At 40.8% G+C, this 12,679-nt stretch overlaps 1 protein-coding gene across 2 annotated transcripts in view; it reads right to left on the reverse strand.

Moving 5' to 3' along the window:
• The window catches only part of LOC146499732 (copine-8), a 134,943-nt gene that overhangs the window by 71,215 nt on the left and 51,049 nt on the right, over positions 1–12,679 (reverse strand). For both annotated transcript variants that reach the window (XM_085137749.1, XM_085137748.1), the window contains exons 5-6: positions 8,940–8,979; positions 406–482 (exon numbers count right to left, since the gene is read on the reverse strand). In XM_085137749.1, the coding sequence (XP_084993875.1) occupies positions 406–482; positions 8,940–8,979 (117 nt within the window). The remainder of the gene's footprint in view (positions 1–405; positions 483–8,939; positions 8,980–12,679) is intronic.

A 12,679-nucleotide genomic window follows, 5' to 3' on the forward strand; every position in this document is an offset into this window, starting at 1 on the left:
AGCCCCGACTGTGAGAAAGGCGACATCTCACTGATTCTGATCCGCGGGTCGCGCTGTGTGTTTAAGTCTTTGTGCAGAATCCGTGTTCCTGCTCTCATTTACTGTCTTAGCTGTTTGGTGGTTGTTGAAATTTTGTGAGATTTCACCAGAGATTCTGGCATTTCGGGCAAAATAAATTTATATTAAAAAATCGATTCAGGATTTTAATGAATCGATTTTACGTTATCCAAGCCAGAATCGATTTTAATCGATAAATCGATTATAAAAACCCACCCCTAATCATCAGGCCTGACTAAAATTTGCAGACTGTGGATATAACCCTGCAGTTCATGCGACTTTTGATCAGATACTCATTGAGATGTCTGCACACCTTTTTCTGCTACAGCTATCTGAGCTCCTACTCACCCAAGGGGTTTTTCCGAGCGACTGCCCAAAGATCCGACTACCTCTCCCAGAGTACAGTGGGCTTGTCCGAGAAAGTCCTGCAGAGTCAAGGAGAAAGAAGTGAGCCGACACATGTTTTTGTCATTCAGGCATTGCATTACTCACAAACCTGACCTGCTGATCAATACAGAGTCCACCCCCAAAGGCCCAAGTCTTTTCAAATACCACCACCTTCACCTTTGATAGATCATATTAGCAAGAAGAAACTGAGCCTTCTTCCCACCAGCCCTCACACCTGCCCCAGTGTGCTCCTCCACTTCCTTGGGAAATTAAACTGCCTCCACATATTGAAGCTTTAGAGCTGATGCTGAGAGCATCCTAGAAACCTCATGGATTTAAAACAATGATAAGTTGCTTTTCAGTGTCAAAAATGACCAGCCTTCAGAAAACATAACACCCATAAAACCCTAATTTCTCCCATATAAATATATTTAAATATGAATTATAGAAACGTGCCTTCTTCATGGGTCTTTAACTGGGGGTTAGATCATTTGTCTTTGTTAGATAGTGTTTGACCAGAGCAGCTCCAAGCACCACTAACATATCGGATTCTCTTTGGTCCATTGATTAGCCTCTCAGCTTTATCTCTTCCCATCTATCTCCTCACAATTACATTCCCGCAGCCACACAGTGTTAGTCTGCTATGAACATATTTGTTTTGGTGGGAACGTGTGCCGAAATTAGACCAAAATAATAATGATGATAATAATTTCCATGCACCATGTAGAGGTGAACCCGTAAATCCACAAATTACCTAGCAACTGTGGCTGCTGCCTACATGAGGTCCATCTGAGAACTGGCTATATGCAACTAATGGCTAAATATATAACAGCATGAGCTAGAAAAATATTTAATGAGAAAAATAGCTGTGTGGGTGTCGCCCCTTTCAGCACTTTTACAGAAAGAAATGAACTATTTTATGAGATCCAAAGAACGAGGGAATGTGAGCAGATGAATCTAAATCTACATCTTCAAAAGGATTATACGCATTTTTGGGGGTATCTCATAGCTTTTTAAAGCTCATATATACAATTTGACAAGACTGTGTTATGACCAGTTTTATCACCTGCAGTATTGGAAGATAACTAGAGGGAATTCGCTATTAGCTATTTAATTCTGGAAGTTTCCTGTTGTTTAAAAGTTTTAGGCTTGAAACTCTGTTGACTTATAGGCTCAACTGTCACTGTGGGCTTTCATGTTTCTTTTTTTTTTGACACTGTAATTTTTATTGATAGTTTTGTCACAGTTTAAACACAAACATGTATTGCATTACAGGAGAAATAACCATGCAAGCACACAGTCAAAACAAACAGAACTAAAGCAAACAAAAGGTGTGGGTGCCAATTCTAATCAACTACCGTATTCATACTCCAGCTTATATACATACTTTTATACGGGCATGCATCAATATATATACAGAGTTATAGACCTTAAATGTTTTGTTCGTTCATTAATTTTCCTTGGTGCCATATAATGTCCACTTCTCCCACTTAGCAACGAAAATATCTTCCTTTAATCTGAGGAGTCATTTTTTCCATTGCATAGATTTCTCCAACAATATTTAACCAGTCTTTTGAAGAAGGCGGATCCAGTTTGTACCAGTTTCTTGTTATAGCTTTCTTTGCAGCTATCAATAGGATTTTTGTCAAATACAAGTCGTCGTACATAACATACTCTCTAATATTCCCAAGATATACAGTTTTAAAATTGTGTGGTAATTGAAAGCCCAGGATATTGCCTATTACAAGAGTCACGTTCTTCCAAAAATTATGCAGTTTCAGGCACTCCCAAAACACGTGCGTATGGTGTGCTTCCATGTTACCACATCTTCTCCAGCATGGCAAACTGTCTTGAGTCTGTTTACTTTTGATTTTTGGTGTAATAAAGAATCAAGTAAGATGTTTCCATCCAAATTCTCTCCAGCATCTTGAGTTAGTCGTTGTGTTCTGGGTTTCACACATATCTAACCATTCCTCGGTTGAGATATCAGTTTTTATTTCCTGCTCACATTTCTTTTTTTATGTATTCAGTTGATGTTGCCATGTTCTCTCTTAGATTTTTATATAGTACAGAAATTTCCTTGAATTGGAGGCCGGCTTTCATGTTTCTTGATTTCTTATTAATACACAATCGGTGGTTTTAGAACAAAAAAAATTGCATGTTTATATAAAAAAAAACATAGGGAAGAGGAAACATACCATAATAGCTAATTTCAGGCAGTAAGCCAGTAAAATACTATATTAGATAATAATTAGCAATTGCTAAACTCAAAAAAAAACAGCTCAAAACAAATGAGAAGGGGGTGTTTTGCTGATGGATCATTGCAGAGAAATCTGCGTCTGTCCTGACAAAGAAGGAATCACAGCTAAAAGATCTTGTTTAAAAGGACACTGTTCGTATGCTTTTCCATCTGGTGATGTGAAGCTTGAAATACTTTACCTGCAGTTTATATTTAAACTATTTATTGTAAATGTAAAAGCAGATTACAACAATGAAGAGCACCAGTTTGTTTCTGCTACTGCACATTGCAGATGTGGTACTAGTGCAGTTTTACTACTGAAACAATTAAACATCTGAAAACTGGCTATTTGTTATGATTTTTAAACCAAAGCCTAAATTAAATATATTTCTTTTAGCCCTGAAATTTTTAGTAGCTACCTCTTACATTAAAAAAAGCCAATCAAAAAGCACACGATGTGAATATACTGTACTTACTGTACAAAAGACATCCTATTTTTCGGGGAACATGTTTCAAATTTGGTTAATGTCATATGGAACGACCCAGATATATGGATAAAAACCGTACTGGACACACCAACATTGAGTGTTTTATTTTCATCCTTACTCTTTCTACTTTTCCTTCTATATGCCACACTAGTTCTCACCCAGGTCCCAGCTGAGTCCGCAGCCTACAGCTCCCAATGTTAAAACACCATCTAATGGGTTAACTCCCCGGCTTCCCCCACAGGAGCCGCACCAAGGCTGCTGTCTCTGCCTGTATGAGATTATTGATTTCGAACGAGTGAGCCAAGGGGGAGCAAATCCAGAGCACGGAGGGAAAAGTGAAGAGTGAGAGAACAAGGGTATGGCAATGAAAGGGGATAAAAAGGTGACAAAATGTCATATGGAGAGGAAAAGAAAAAAGAAACAGCTAGGGGCATCACAAGAGGAAATGATTGCATCCAGAGAGACATCAAACCCAATAAAATAAGAAAAGAAATATCCTGAAGGGAAATATTAAGAGACTAAACCTGCATTGGAGACTGTGTTTTGCACTGTAGCACCCAATTTATCTCCTTTTATTTCATACACTTGTCATATAAACGCCAGCAGTACATTTGCAGTCTTTATAAATGTGAGCAATCAATTTTAGAAAGGATGTTCAGCAAAACAGTAAGTGATAAGGTAAAGTATATGGTTTTGGGGTTTTTTTAAAGGTCAAAACATAAAACACGATTACTGTGGCTCTGCATTAAAATCAGTGTGACTGTTGTACTTCCATTTGCGCCTATTTAGCCGGAAGCCACATAATGATAACGCACAGCAGTTTGTTGTAATTAAGAAATGGTTCAATAAACCTACTTCCTTTCAACAGGTGCATGGGGCCTTAGTGAAGGTGAAACATAAGCCTGGGTACAATGCCTCCACAAAGGTTCCAACTACAGCTATTATATTTACTTGTATTAGCTTTAGAGATGGACCGATCCGAGATTACGTATTGGTATCGGTCCGATACTGACCTAAATTACTGGATCGGATATCGGAGAGAAACAAAAAATGTAATCGATCCATTAAATATCAAAAAAGCACCTCACTGCGTAACTCGGCTTATAACCGTAACACGTCGGAGCAGTATGCGTCACGTGATAGAGCGGCTGTGGGGTGCAAGACCTGTGGGGGGTCTGGTTCAGCATTTGGAGCTTCACTACCAGCAGTGTGGTCACGGCTGTGTGTATTTGTAGCCTGCTAGCAAACGTTTTATCTCCGAGGAAGTTTTCCCAGAGAGAAGTAAAGCAAGTGTGTAAGTTCATCTTTGAATGTTTGTAAAGCATTCCCACATTAAGCTTAACAACCGATATATGGAGCGACTGCCTCTCTCCCTCTCCTGCTGCTACTTCAATCGTGAAACTGATTAATGATCAGCTGATCGGCTTTTCTGTCGCGAGTCCGTCTCTCTTCTTTGTTTATCGCCCACTTTGCGCCAGAAAGAGGAAACCAGCGGCTGAACAACAGCAGCACGTTTAAGCTTGATAAGCTGTTGTTAGAATTTATTTAATATTACTTTCTACACCAGGATCTTTTTCTACGTAGCTGACGGCTGTAACTGTGCAGGGGCGGATCTAGCAAAGTTTAGCCAGGGGGGCCGATAGGGCATTAACAGGGAAAAGGGGGCACAAAGACATACTTTTCTTTTATTTAAAATGTCTAGCTTTTAATAAATAATTATCTGAATCTTACACCCAAAGTTTTAATCTGATGTAAAATATATAGAAGTCCATTACTGTATATAGTAACTATTAAGTCTAATAAGCTAGTACTTTTTCCTTTGGGAAGATACCATCTGTGCAGTCTGCAGTTCTGTTGAAGAAAGATGTTGAATCTATTTAATTATTCTTGAAAAATAATTGATTTCTGTGCATTTTTGTTTCCACACTGCATCAAATTAAAGTTGATTACATCGATTAAGCATCATGAGGTGGAGGGTTGGGGGTGGTTCCTTTTTTCTTTTTTTTTTGCTGGGAGTTTGCAACCCTATTAGTTAGGCTGTTTAATATTTCTGCTAAGTACTCTTTAAAATACCAGAATAGGGAGGATGGAGCAGGTTTAACTTTATTAGATTGATCAGTTTTGCTGAACTATGAAATATTTTGGGTGCAGTGTATTTTTTGGATACAGGTATAACAGAATAGCTTTAGTGTTTGTTTGTTTTTAAACTTGAGTTTGAACTTATACAAAATGCAGCAATATATTAAAAAAAACAGTTTTATTGATTAAAAAACAAACTATATCGGATTCATATCGGTATCGGACATGAAAAAGTGGTATCGTGCCATCTCTAATTAGCTTATAACTGGGCTGAAGAAAATAGATCATTTTGACAACAGTGTTGCTAGAGGGAGAAAGCAGTCCACGTGTCCTCAGGCATTTGTTATTCTTAATCAAATAGAACAGAGGACGCGTTGGCATTTAGATGGACTTTAGTACACAATGCTCCATTTGAAGTGTACAAAAATGCTAAAATTATTTCTTCTTCTTTAGTTTTTTTACATCACCATAAAGGGTATGTGTCTGTAATATGCTACACAGGCAGACTTGTTGAGCTGGATACTAAACGCCATGCAATGATAAGAACTAATGGCTCCAGTGTTTCACCTTGGGGCAAAAGCAGCATTGGCTGTTTGCAGCTGTGCTCAGAGGTAGATGTTGACACAAAAGTCAAGTGAGTGAAGGTTGAAAAGCAAACACTTTCCAAAAAGTACAGTCTGAAACAAAAGAGTCGTTCTCAGTGTGTAAGACTGTGGTCTGCTTTCACCTGCTGCTTGGTTACAGTTGGAGAAAACAAATACTTGGTTAAATCGAAGTAAAGACTTTGGATAACCTTTTATAAACTTTACAACATGAGATCTACTTTTAAAATGCTCAACTATTCTACATTACTGGACTGACGAGTTCCTAATATAAAGTTCAGTTAAAAACTATCCCCCGCCTTCTTGATTTCTTAGATTTTTTTTTTCATGTTTGTCACACTTAAATGTTTCAGATCAAACAAATTTAAATATCAGAAAAGGTTAATAAAAGAAAATACAAAATTGTTTTTTTTTTTTTTATTATTCTTTCATTTATTATGAGAAGAAAACAATTCCAACTTACCTGGCCATATGTGAAAGACTAATTACACCCTAAACCTGATAACAGGTTGTGCCACCCACCCCAGCAAGGAATGCAATCAAGCGTTAACTGTCAGTGAGTTGGAGAAATTGTGGTCTACTCTTCCGTTCAGTCGAGTTGGAGAGTTTTAGCGGGAAACTCAAGGGTTAGAACAGGTCACCCACTGATCAGACGGTTGGTGGTTCAATCCCTGGCTGCTCCATCTGCATGCCAAATATTCTTGGGCAAGATACTGAACTCCAAACCACTCACCGATGCAACCATAGGAGCGTGAATGTTAGAAAGCACTTAAGCATAGGAAAAAAGTGCTTGTATAAATGGATGAAGGAGCTAAGGTGTATAAAGCACTTTGAGTGCTCAGGTAGAGTAGAAAAGTGCTTTTTAAGAACCAGTTCATTTACTCCTTTGAGTCATTCAGAGGTGGACTTGGTCTATTTTGGATCATTGTCTTGCAGAATAACCCAAATGTGCTTCATCGAATCTGTTCTGAAACATGCAAGTGTAACAAACACAGCAACGTGTGTGGTTATGGTAAATCAGTAAACAGTAAACAAAAACTGGCAAATGGGAAGAAAGCACTGAACAGCTGTGTGTTATGGACACTGAGTGAAAAAGGAGAAAAGACAGCTGTGTAAAAACGATATCCACTCTGTCATCCTCAGCTCCTGTTTTTATTGCCGTCCATCATTTTCACTGCTGCTGTGACTTTCTGCGACTTGGATAGTCAGGCTCGACTTGGATAGTCAGGCTATTCTTCCATATCTTCCAGATATGGAAGAATATACAGATTCTGCAAATGAGCATGCTGCATCAGTTCAATTCAATTTAATTTTATTATAGCACTAAATCACAATAAGTCACCTCAAGGCACTTTATATTTTAAGGTAGACCCTACAATAATACATACAGAGAAAAACCCAACAATCATATGACCCCCTATGAGCAAGCACTTTGGTGACAGTGGGAAGGAAAAACTCCCTTTTAACAGGAAGAAACCTCCGGCAGAAAAGAAATGTGCACACACACATCTGAATACGCGAATATTAAGATTTTTAATGCCAATTCTCTTGTCACCTTATATTCTTATTTATAGACTTTGGTAAACAGTCCATGTAGACAGCCATCTCTTAAAACCTTTGATGTTTTTGTGTTTTTTTGTTATGCATTCAACTGTCACTTTCCTGGGCACACCTGTTCAACTGCTAGTTAAGGTAAAGATGTAATCAGCAGGAATTCAATGCATTTCGATGTGTAGACATGGTCAAAGTAAGCATATTAAGGGGGAATACAGGTGATTTAAGTGACTTTAAAAGTTGTACAGTAGTTGGTTCCAGATGTGAGTGTTTCAGAAACTGCTGTTCTACAGGGATTTCCCCACACAACCATCACTGGGGTTTGCATAGGCTCACCAAATTTGGGCAATAGAAGCTTAAAAGATTGTCTGGTTTGATGAGTCTTGTTATCTGTTGTGAGTTTTACATGGCAGGCTCAAAATCTGGCATAAACAACATGAAAGCATGGCTCCATCCTGCCCTGTATAAACAGTTCATCCTGTGCTGGTGATATAATGGTGTGGGGGACATTTTTCTGGCACCCTCTGAACCCCTTAGTATTTACCGAGCACCATTTCAACTCCATAGCCTGAGTACCGTTGCTGACCTTGGCCATCCAGCAACACTTATGACCACAGCGTACCAATTTTCTGATGGCTGCTACCAGCAGGATAACACACCAGATCACAAAGCTCAGATCACCTCAAACTGGTTTATTGAACATTACAATAAGTACATTGTACTTAAATGGCCTCTACACTCATCAGATCTCAATCCAATAGAGCAGCGGTCCCCAACCTTTAATGCGCCACAGACCGGTTTATGCCCGACAATATTTTCACGGACCGGCCTTTAAGGTGTTGCGGATAAATACAACAAAATAAAACTAGTATTCCCGGTACAGAAAAAAATAAAATTTATTCATAACACACGTGAAAAGACCAAGGAAAACCGAGTAAACGATAAAAACGATAACAAAATAACGCTGAAAACCGATAAAAACCCTGAAAACCATACATTTCACACCTGAGCCTCAACTCTCGCGGCCCGGTACCAAACGAATCACGGTCCGGTACCAGGCCGAGGCCCGGGGGTTGGTGACCGCTGCAACAGAGCACCTTGGGGATGTGGTGAAATGGGAGATTTGCATTATGGATCTGCAGCAACAGTGTGATGCTGTTATGTCAATATAGAATAAAATCTGTGAGGAATTGTTTAATTTATGCCACTAAGAATTAAAGCTCCACGTCCGAGCAAGCTGTACCTAACATAAGGGCTACATTTGTTCGGCATAAAGATATATTCAGACCAAACGAAGTTGAAATTGAATCACACAACTCTAGCTGGCAAATTCATGAATTCTAAATACATTCGATTTGCACCGACACACATTTGCCTTTATTTATTATTTATTCAAGTGTGGCCTGAACACACCACAAGTCAGCAGACTTATGACCGGAGTACTCTTATGTGGTTGGAAAGAGTCTAATGACAGGTAATGACATGGTCAGCATTTACGTTCACAAAAACACAAAACAATACACAAGCACTCACGTGTTTCGACAGGTTGGCGCTCTTCGAATCGACATCATACCTGCAGAAAAAAACAAAAACACACTGTGAATGCATTAGAGAGTGATGGAGGGTGACAGGAGCTCGGCTGGGAACACAAAAGGGATTACAGAGACGGTAAATCAGTAATGGGGTTAAGCATCTTGTCACGCAGAATCTCAGCGGAGGCTCTGGGAATTCACTTCCCAACATTGCAGGATCACAGTCATCCTCTATTAAAATGACACTAAATGGACTAATTGGCAGTAACGCGCATATCTGCGAGGCCGTACATGTGAACGACTGAAACAGAAACGGTGAACTACTGACTTGCTAGGTGAAGAAGTCTGTCCTCGTTTGTTTTCATCTCTTTTCATTACTGTCACACACGTCTGAGCAGTACTCACAACTCCCAATCCCCAGTTTCACCTGGCAACCTCTTAAACACACAATATTTGCAGCGAGACAAACTTCTCCAGAAATAGCCCCTCCAGCTCTGAAGAATGGGAGGCAATCAGGCGACCCATTCACTCAGCAATCTGAGGTCATTTCACAGCTCAGGTCATTTCACCCACCACTAAATATGGATTGGCCTCTGCTGGGTAATACAGTGGGGGAGAAATGCTAGGCAATTTTGTTACCTCACATGGACGTTAAAGGTGATGTACAGTATATACTGTGTGTGGCAGGATTCTCTTTTAATCCAAATCCAAGGCATAACCAATATTTAAAATGTCCCATTTCAACTCAGTGGGACATGTGACGTGCTTTATGTTTTTATCTTTTTAGCTGTTTAGAATGATATCGCTATATGCCTCAGCTTAGGGAAGTGTAAAATTAAAGACATATATCAGTGCACTGTTCTTCACAGTGAGCCCTGTGGAACACAATGCACTATCATAATTCATAGTGAGAGGACACACTGTAGTATTTCATAACGTCTGCTCCGTAACTGTTTTGTTTTCATAGAGATCTCACTCCCATAAGCCTGAGGGAGTAAACATTCTTCAATCTGGTATCATCTCAGACAGCGTTACCCTTTGCAGGCCAGCAGGACCAGCGACATACAGTTGTTGATAAGAGAAGCAGCAAGGCTGCACGCACACATCCGGATACTGTAGACATTGTAGCTTTTGAGGTTTAAACCTGTACTATTTCTAATGAGCTGAGGTCAACTTCTATAGTTGGAACGTCTCATTGTTCCCAATTGTTTCTTGGTGTAAGACAGCAGTGTCCCTCAGACCAAAACCAAATCACATCAAGGCGGCGACAGTGAAGACCCTCGAGACTTCAAGGCATGACTTTCCCTCAATGGGAGTCATCACGGTGGCTATATTTTATATACAGTCTATGATAGACACTGTGGTGGGGCGTGGCCTGCGGTGCCGTGCAGGGAGGGCGGACGCACCTGCACGGCATCCTTAATCACGTCCACCAAGTTTAAAAACACGAGGACTCAGGGGTTGCGGGGTTGTGGTGGTGTGATGCAAATATTAAATAAAGATGGCTCAAAACATGGATCTGTGGTCCCGTCGTGCCTTAATTCCACCACATTGGTGCCGAAAACCCAGGAGGCGGCAAGACGGGCCCACAACAGAGCCAGGGAAGGGAGGAGCTGTCCCAGATGATGGCTGAGACGGCGGCTATCCAGCGGGAGCAGGCGGCGGAGGTGCGTCGCCAGCAGGAAGAGCTGCGGGACCAGACCGAGCGCCACCTGAAAAGGATTGGGGATCTGGCGGCGCTGCTCTGGGCCTGGGAGGTGCCCGTGCAAGGGGAGTCCGCGCCACCGAAGCCCGAGGTCGGTGGGCGAGGTCGGCGGGCCAATAGATTTAAACTTGCTCTCCTGATATTGCAAATAAGTGCTAATCCAAAACCTGCACACCTCTAATGTAAGAGAGCAACAGAAGACAGGCGGGGAAGACACTAAAACAGTCTACATAAAGCCAATAGGGCATAAATTTAGCTTAAAGATAATTTGCTTAGGAAGCTTGGGTTGCAGTGACATAAGCGGTAAACACCAATGACCCAGTTTCTATTATATATGCTCGCGCAGTAATAAGAGTAGTAAACTTTGGCTCATTGGAGTCTCTCCCATCATTCAGCTCATCTTCATTTCATCTGAAATACTACAGATGAAAGCAAATAACAGTTCAAAGTCAGTAAAACACAGAAAGTAACTTGTTTGTGTACACGTGAAAGTACACCGGGAACACAAGTGGAGCAGCCGGACTAGATACGAAAGGTTAAATCTGTCTATTCCTTTATCACACCCACCATCCCCCCGAAACCCTGGTTGTTATGGCTACCTGCTAAACTTCACACAAACTCGCAAACACATGCACCCAGACACACACATTGTCACCATGGTCACGCATGTGGCAATGCACACACAAATTGCACGCATGAATTTGGGTTTTGTCTCTGCGTCACAAGACCCTGTGACACACCTCCTGTACATATGAGCTCAACACATTACTCCTGGCTTAACGTGCAGCCGTAGTCAAGAGCAGATGTGAAATAGAGACCACATTTGTTTGGGTTACAAAGTCACATTTGACGTCTTTGTGTGTGTCAACCTTGTTCTTTCCCTCGTTTTGCTATCTATCATGAATCAACTAACATCGACGCAGACACATTAGCTCCTCTTCACGGGAGAATTTTGAGATCCCGGTGGTGCTGTCGCCATGGCTCCCTGCTTTAGAGATTAGAATATAAATAATAAAGCTGCTGAAAGCCCCATAATTCAGTAACAAATGTGACCTGAGAGCCACACGAGATGGAAAATCCCCACGCCTAATCTAAGACCCTACAGATAGAATCTTTTGCCTCCATGGAAAGAAGTATGAGACAGCTGTGCTCATAACACAGGACTCAGTCATCAGGACATCACCAGCAGAAGAGAATCAGAGCTGTGTACTAGCAATATATGAGACAAGACAGTCTAAATCCATGCATTAGATACAGTATATCCAGACTGCAAACTATGGGCAACCGTGGTAATCTGCTAGGAACCAAAGCAATCACAAGGAGGCTTCTGGTGCAACACCCACCCACCTTTCACAGGAGGTGCTGCTGCTCCGACCTCCTACTTTATTTGCTTAAGCATGGAGGGATGGAGAAGCCTCAGAACCGTAGAGATGGAAATAACAATCATCTTTGGCTACGTTCACACTGCAGGCGAAAGCGCATCAAATCCGATTTTTTTGACTCTATGCGACCCATATCCGATCATGGTGTGACAGTGTGAACGGCACAAATCCGATATTTTCAAATCCGATCTGGGTCACTTTCGTATGTGGTTCTGAATCCGATACATATCTGATGTTTTAGAAAGTGACTGCTGCGTGAACGGTCATGACGCATTAAATCCGTCTTTTACGTCACTGACTCAAGACAGACGCCAATTATCAGCGCCCGATAAGACATCGCGAATGCTTCCTGGCCATCCAGTGAAACTGTTGGGAAGACAACGTTGGAGAAACATTAACATTTTATTTGTACTGTATAATCTACAGATTCTGACAGAAATCTGCAACTATCCTTTGAAGCAGCGCTCCTCTAAAACAGCAATAAGGATCATTATTAGATTATCTACATTATTATGTAAATAACAAAATAACTTAAAGCAAAAATTGGGAAACGTGAAGTCCGAAGTCTTTATATTAAGGGCCATCAGTCAAACAATACTGTTGCTCTGGGTCTAAACAGAGCGCGTTGTGTGTGACGTCTTCTTTTGCGCATGC

This window comes from Neolamprologus multifasciatus, chromosome 17 (genome assembly GCF_963576455.1).
Source record: "Neolamprologus multifasciatus chromosome 17, fNeoMul1.2, whole genome shotgun sequence".
Lineage (NCBI taxonomy): Eukaryota > Metazoa > Chordata > Actinopteri > Cichliformes > Cichlidae > Neolamprologus > Neolamprologus multifasciatus.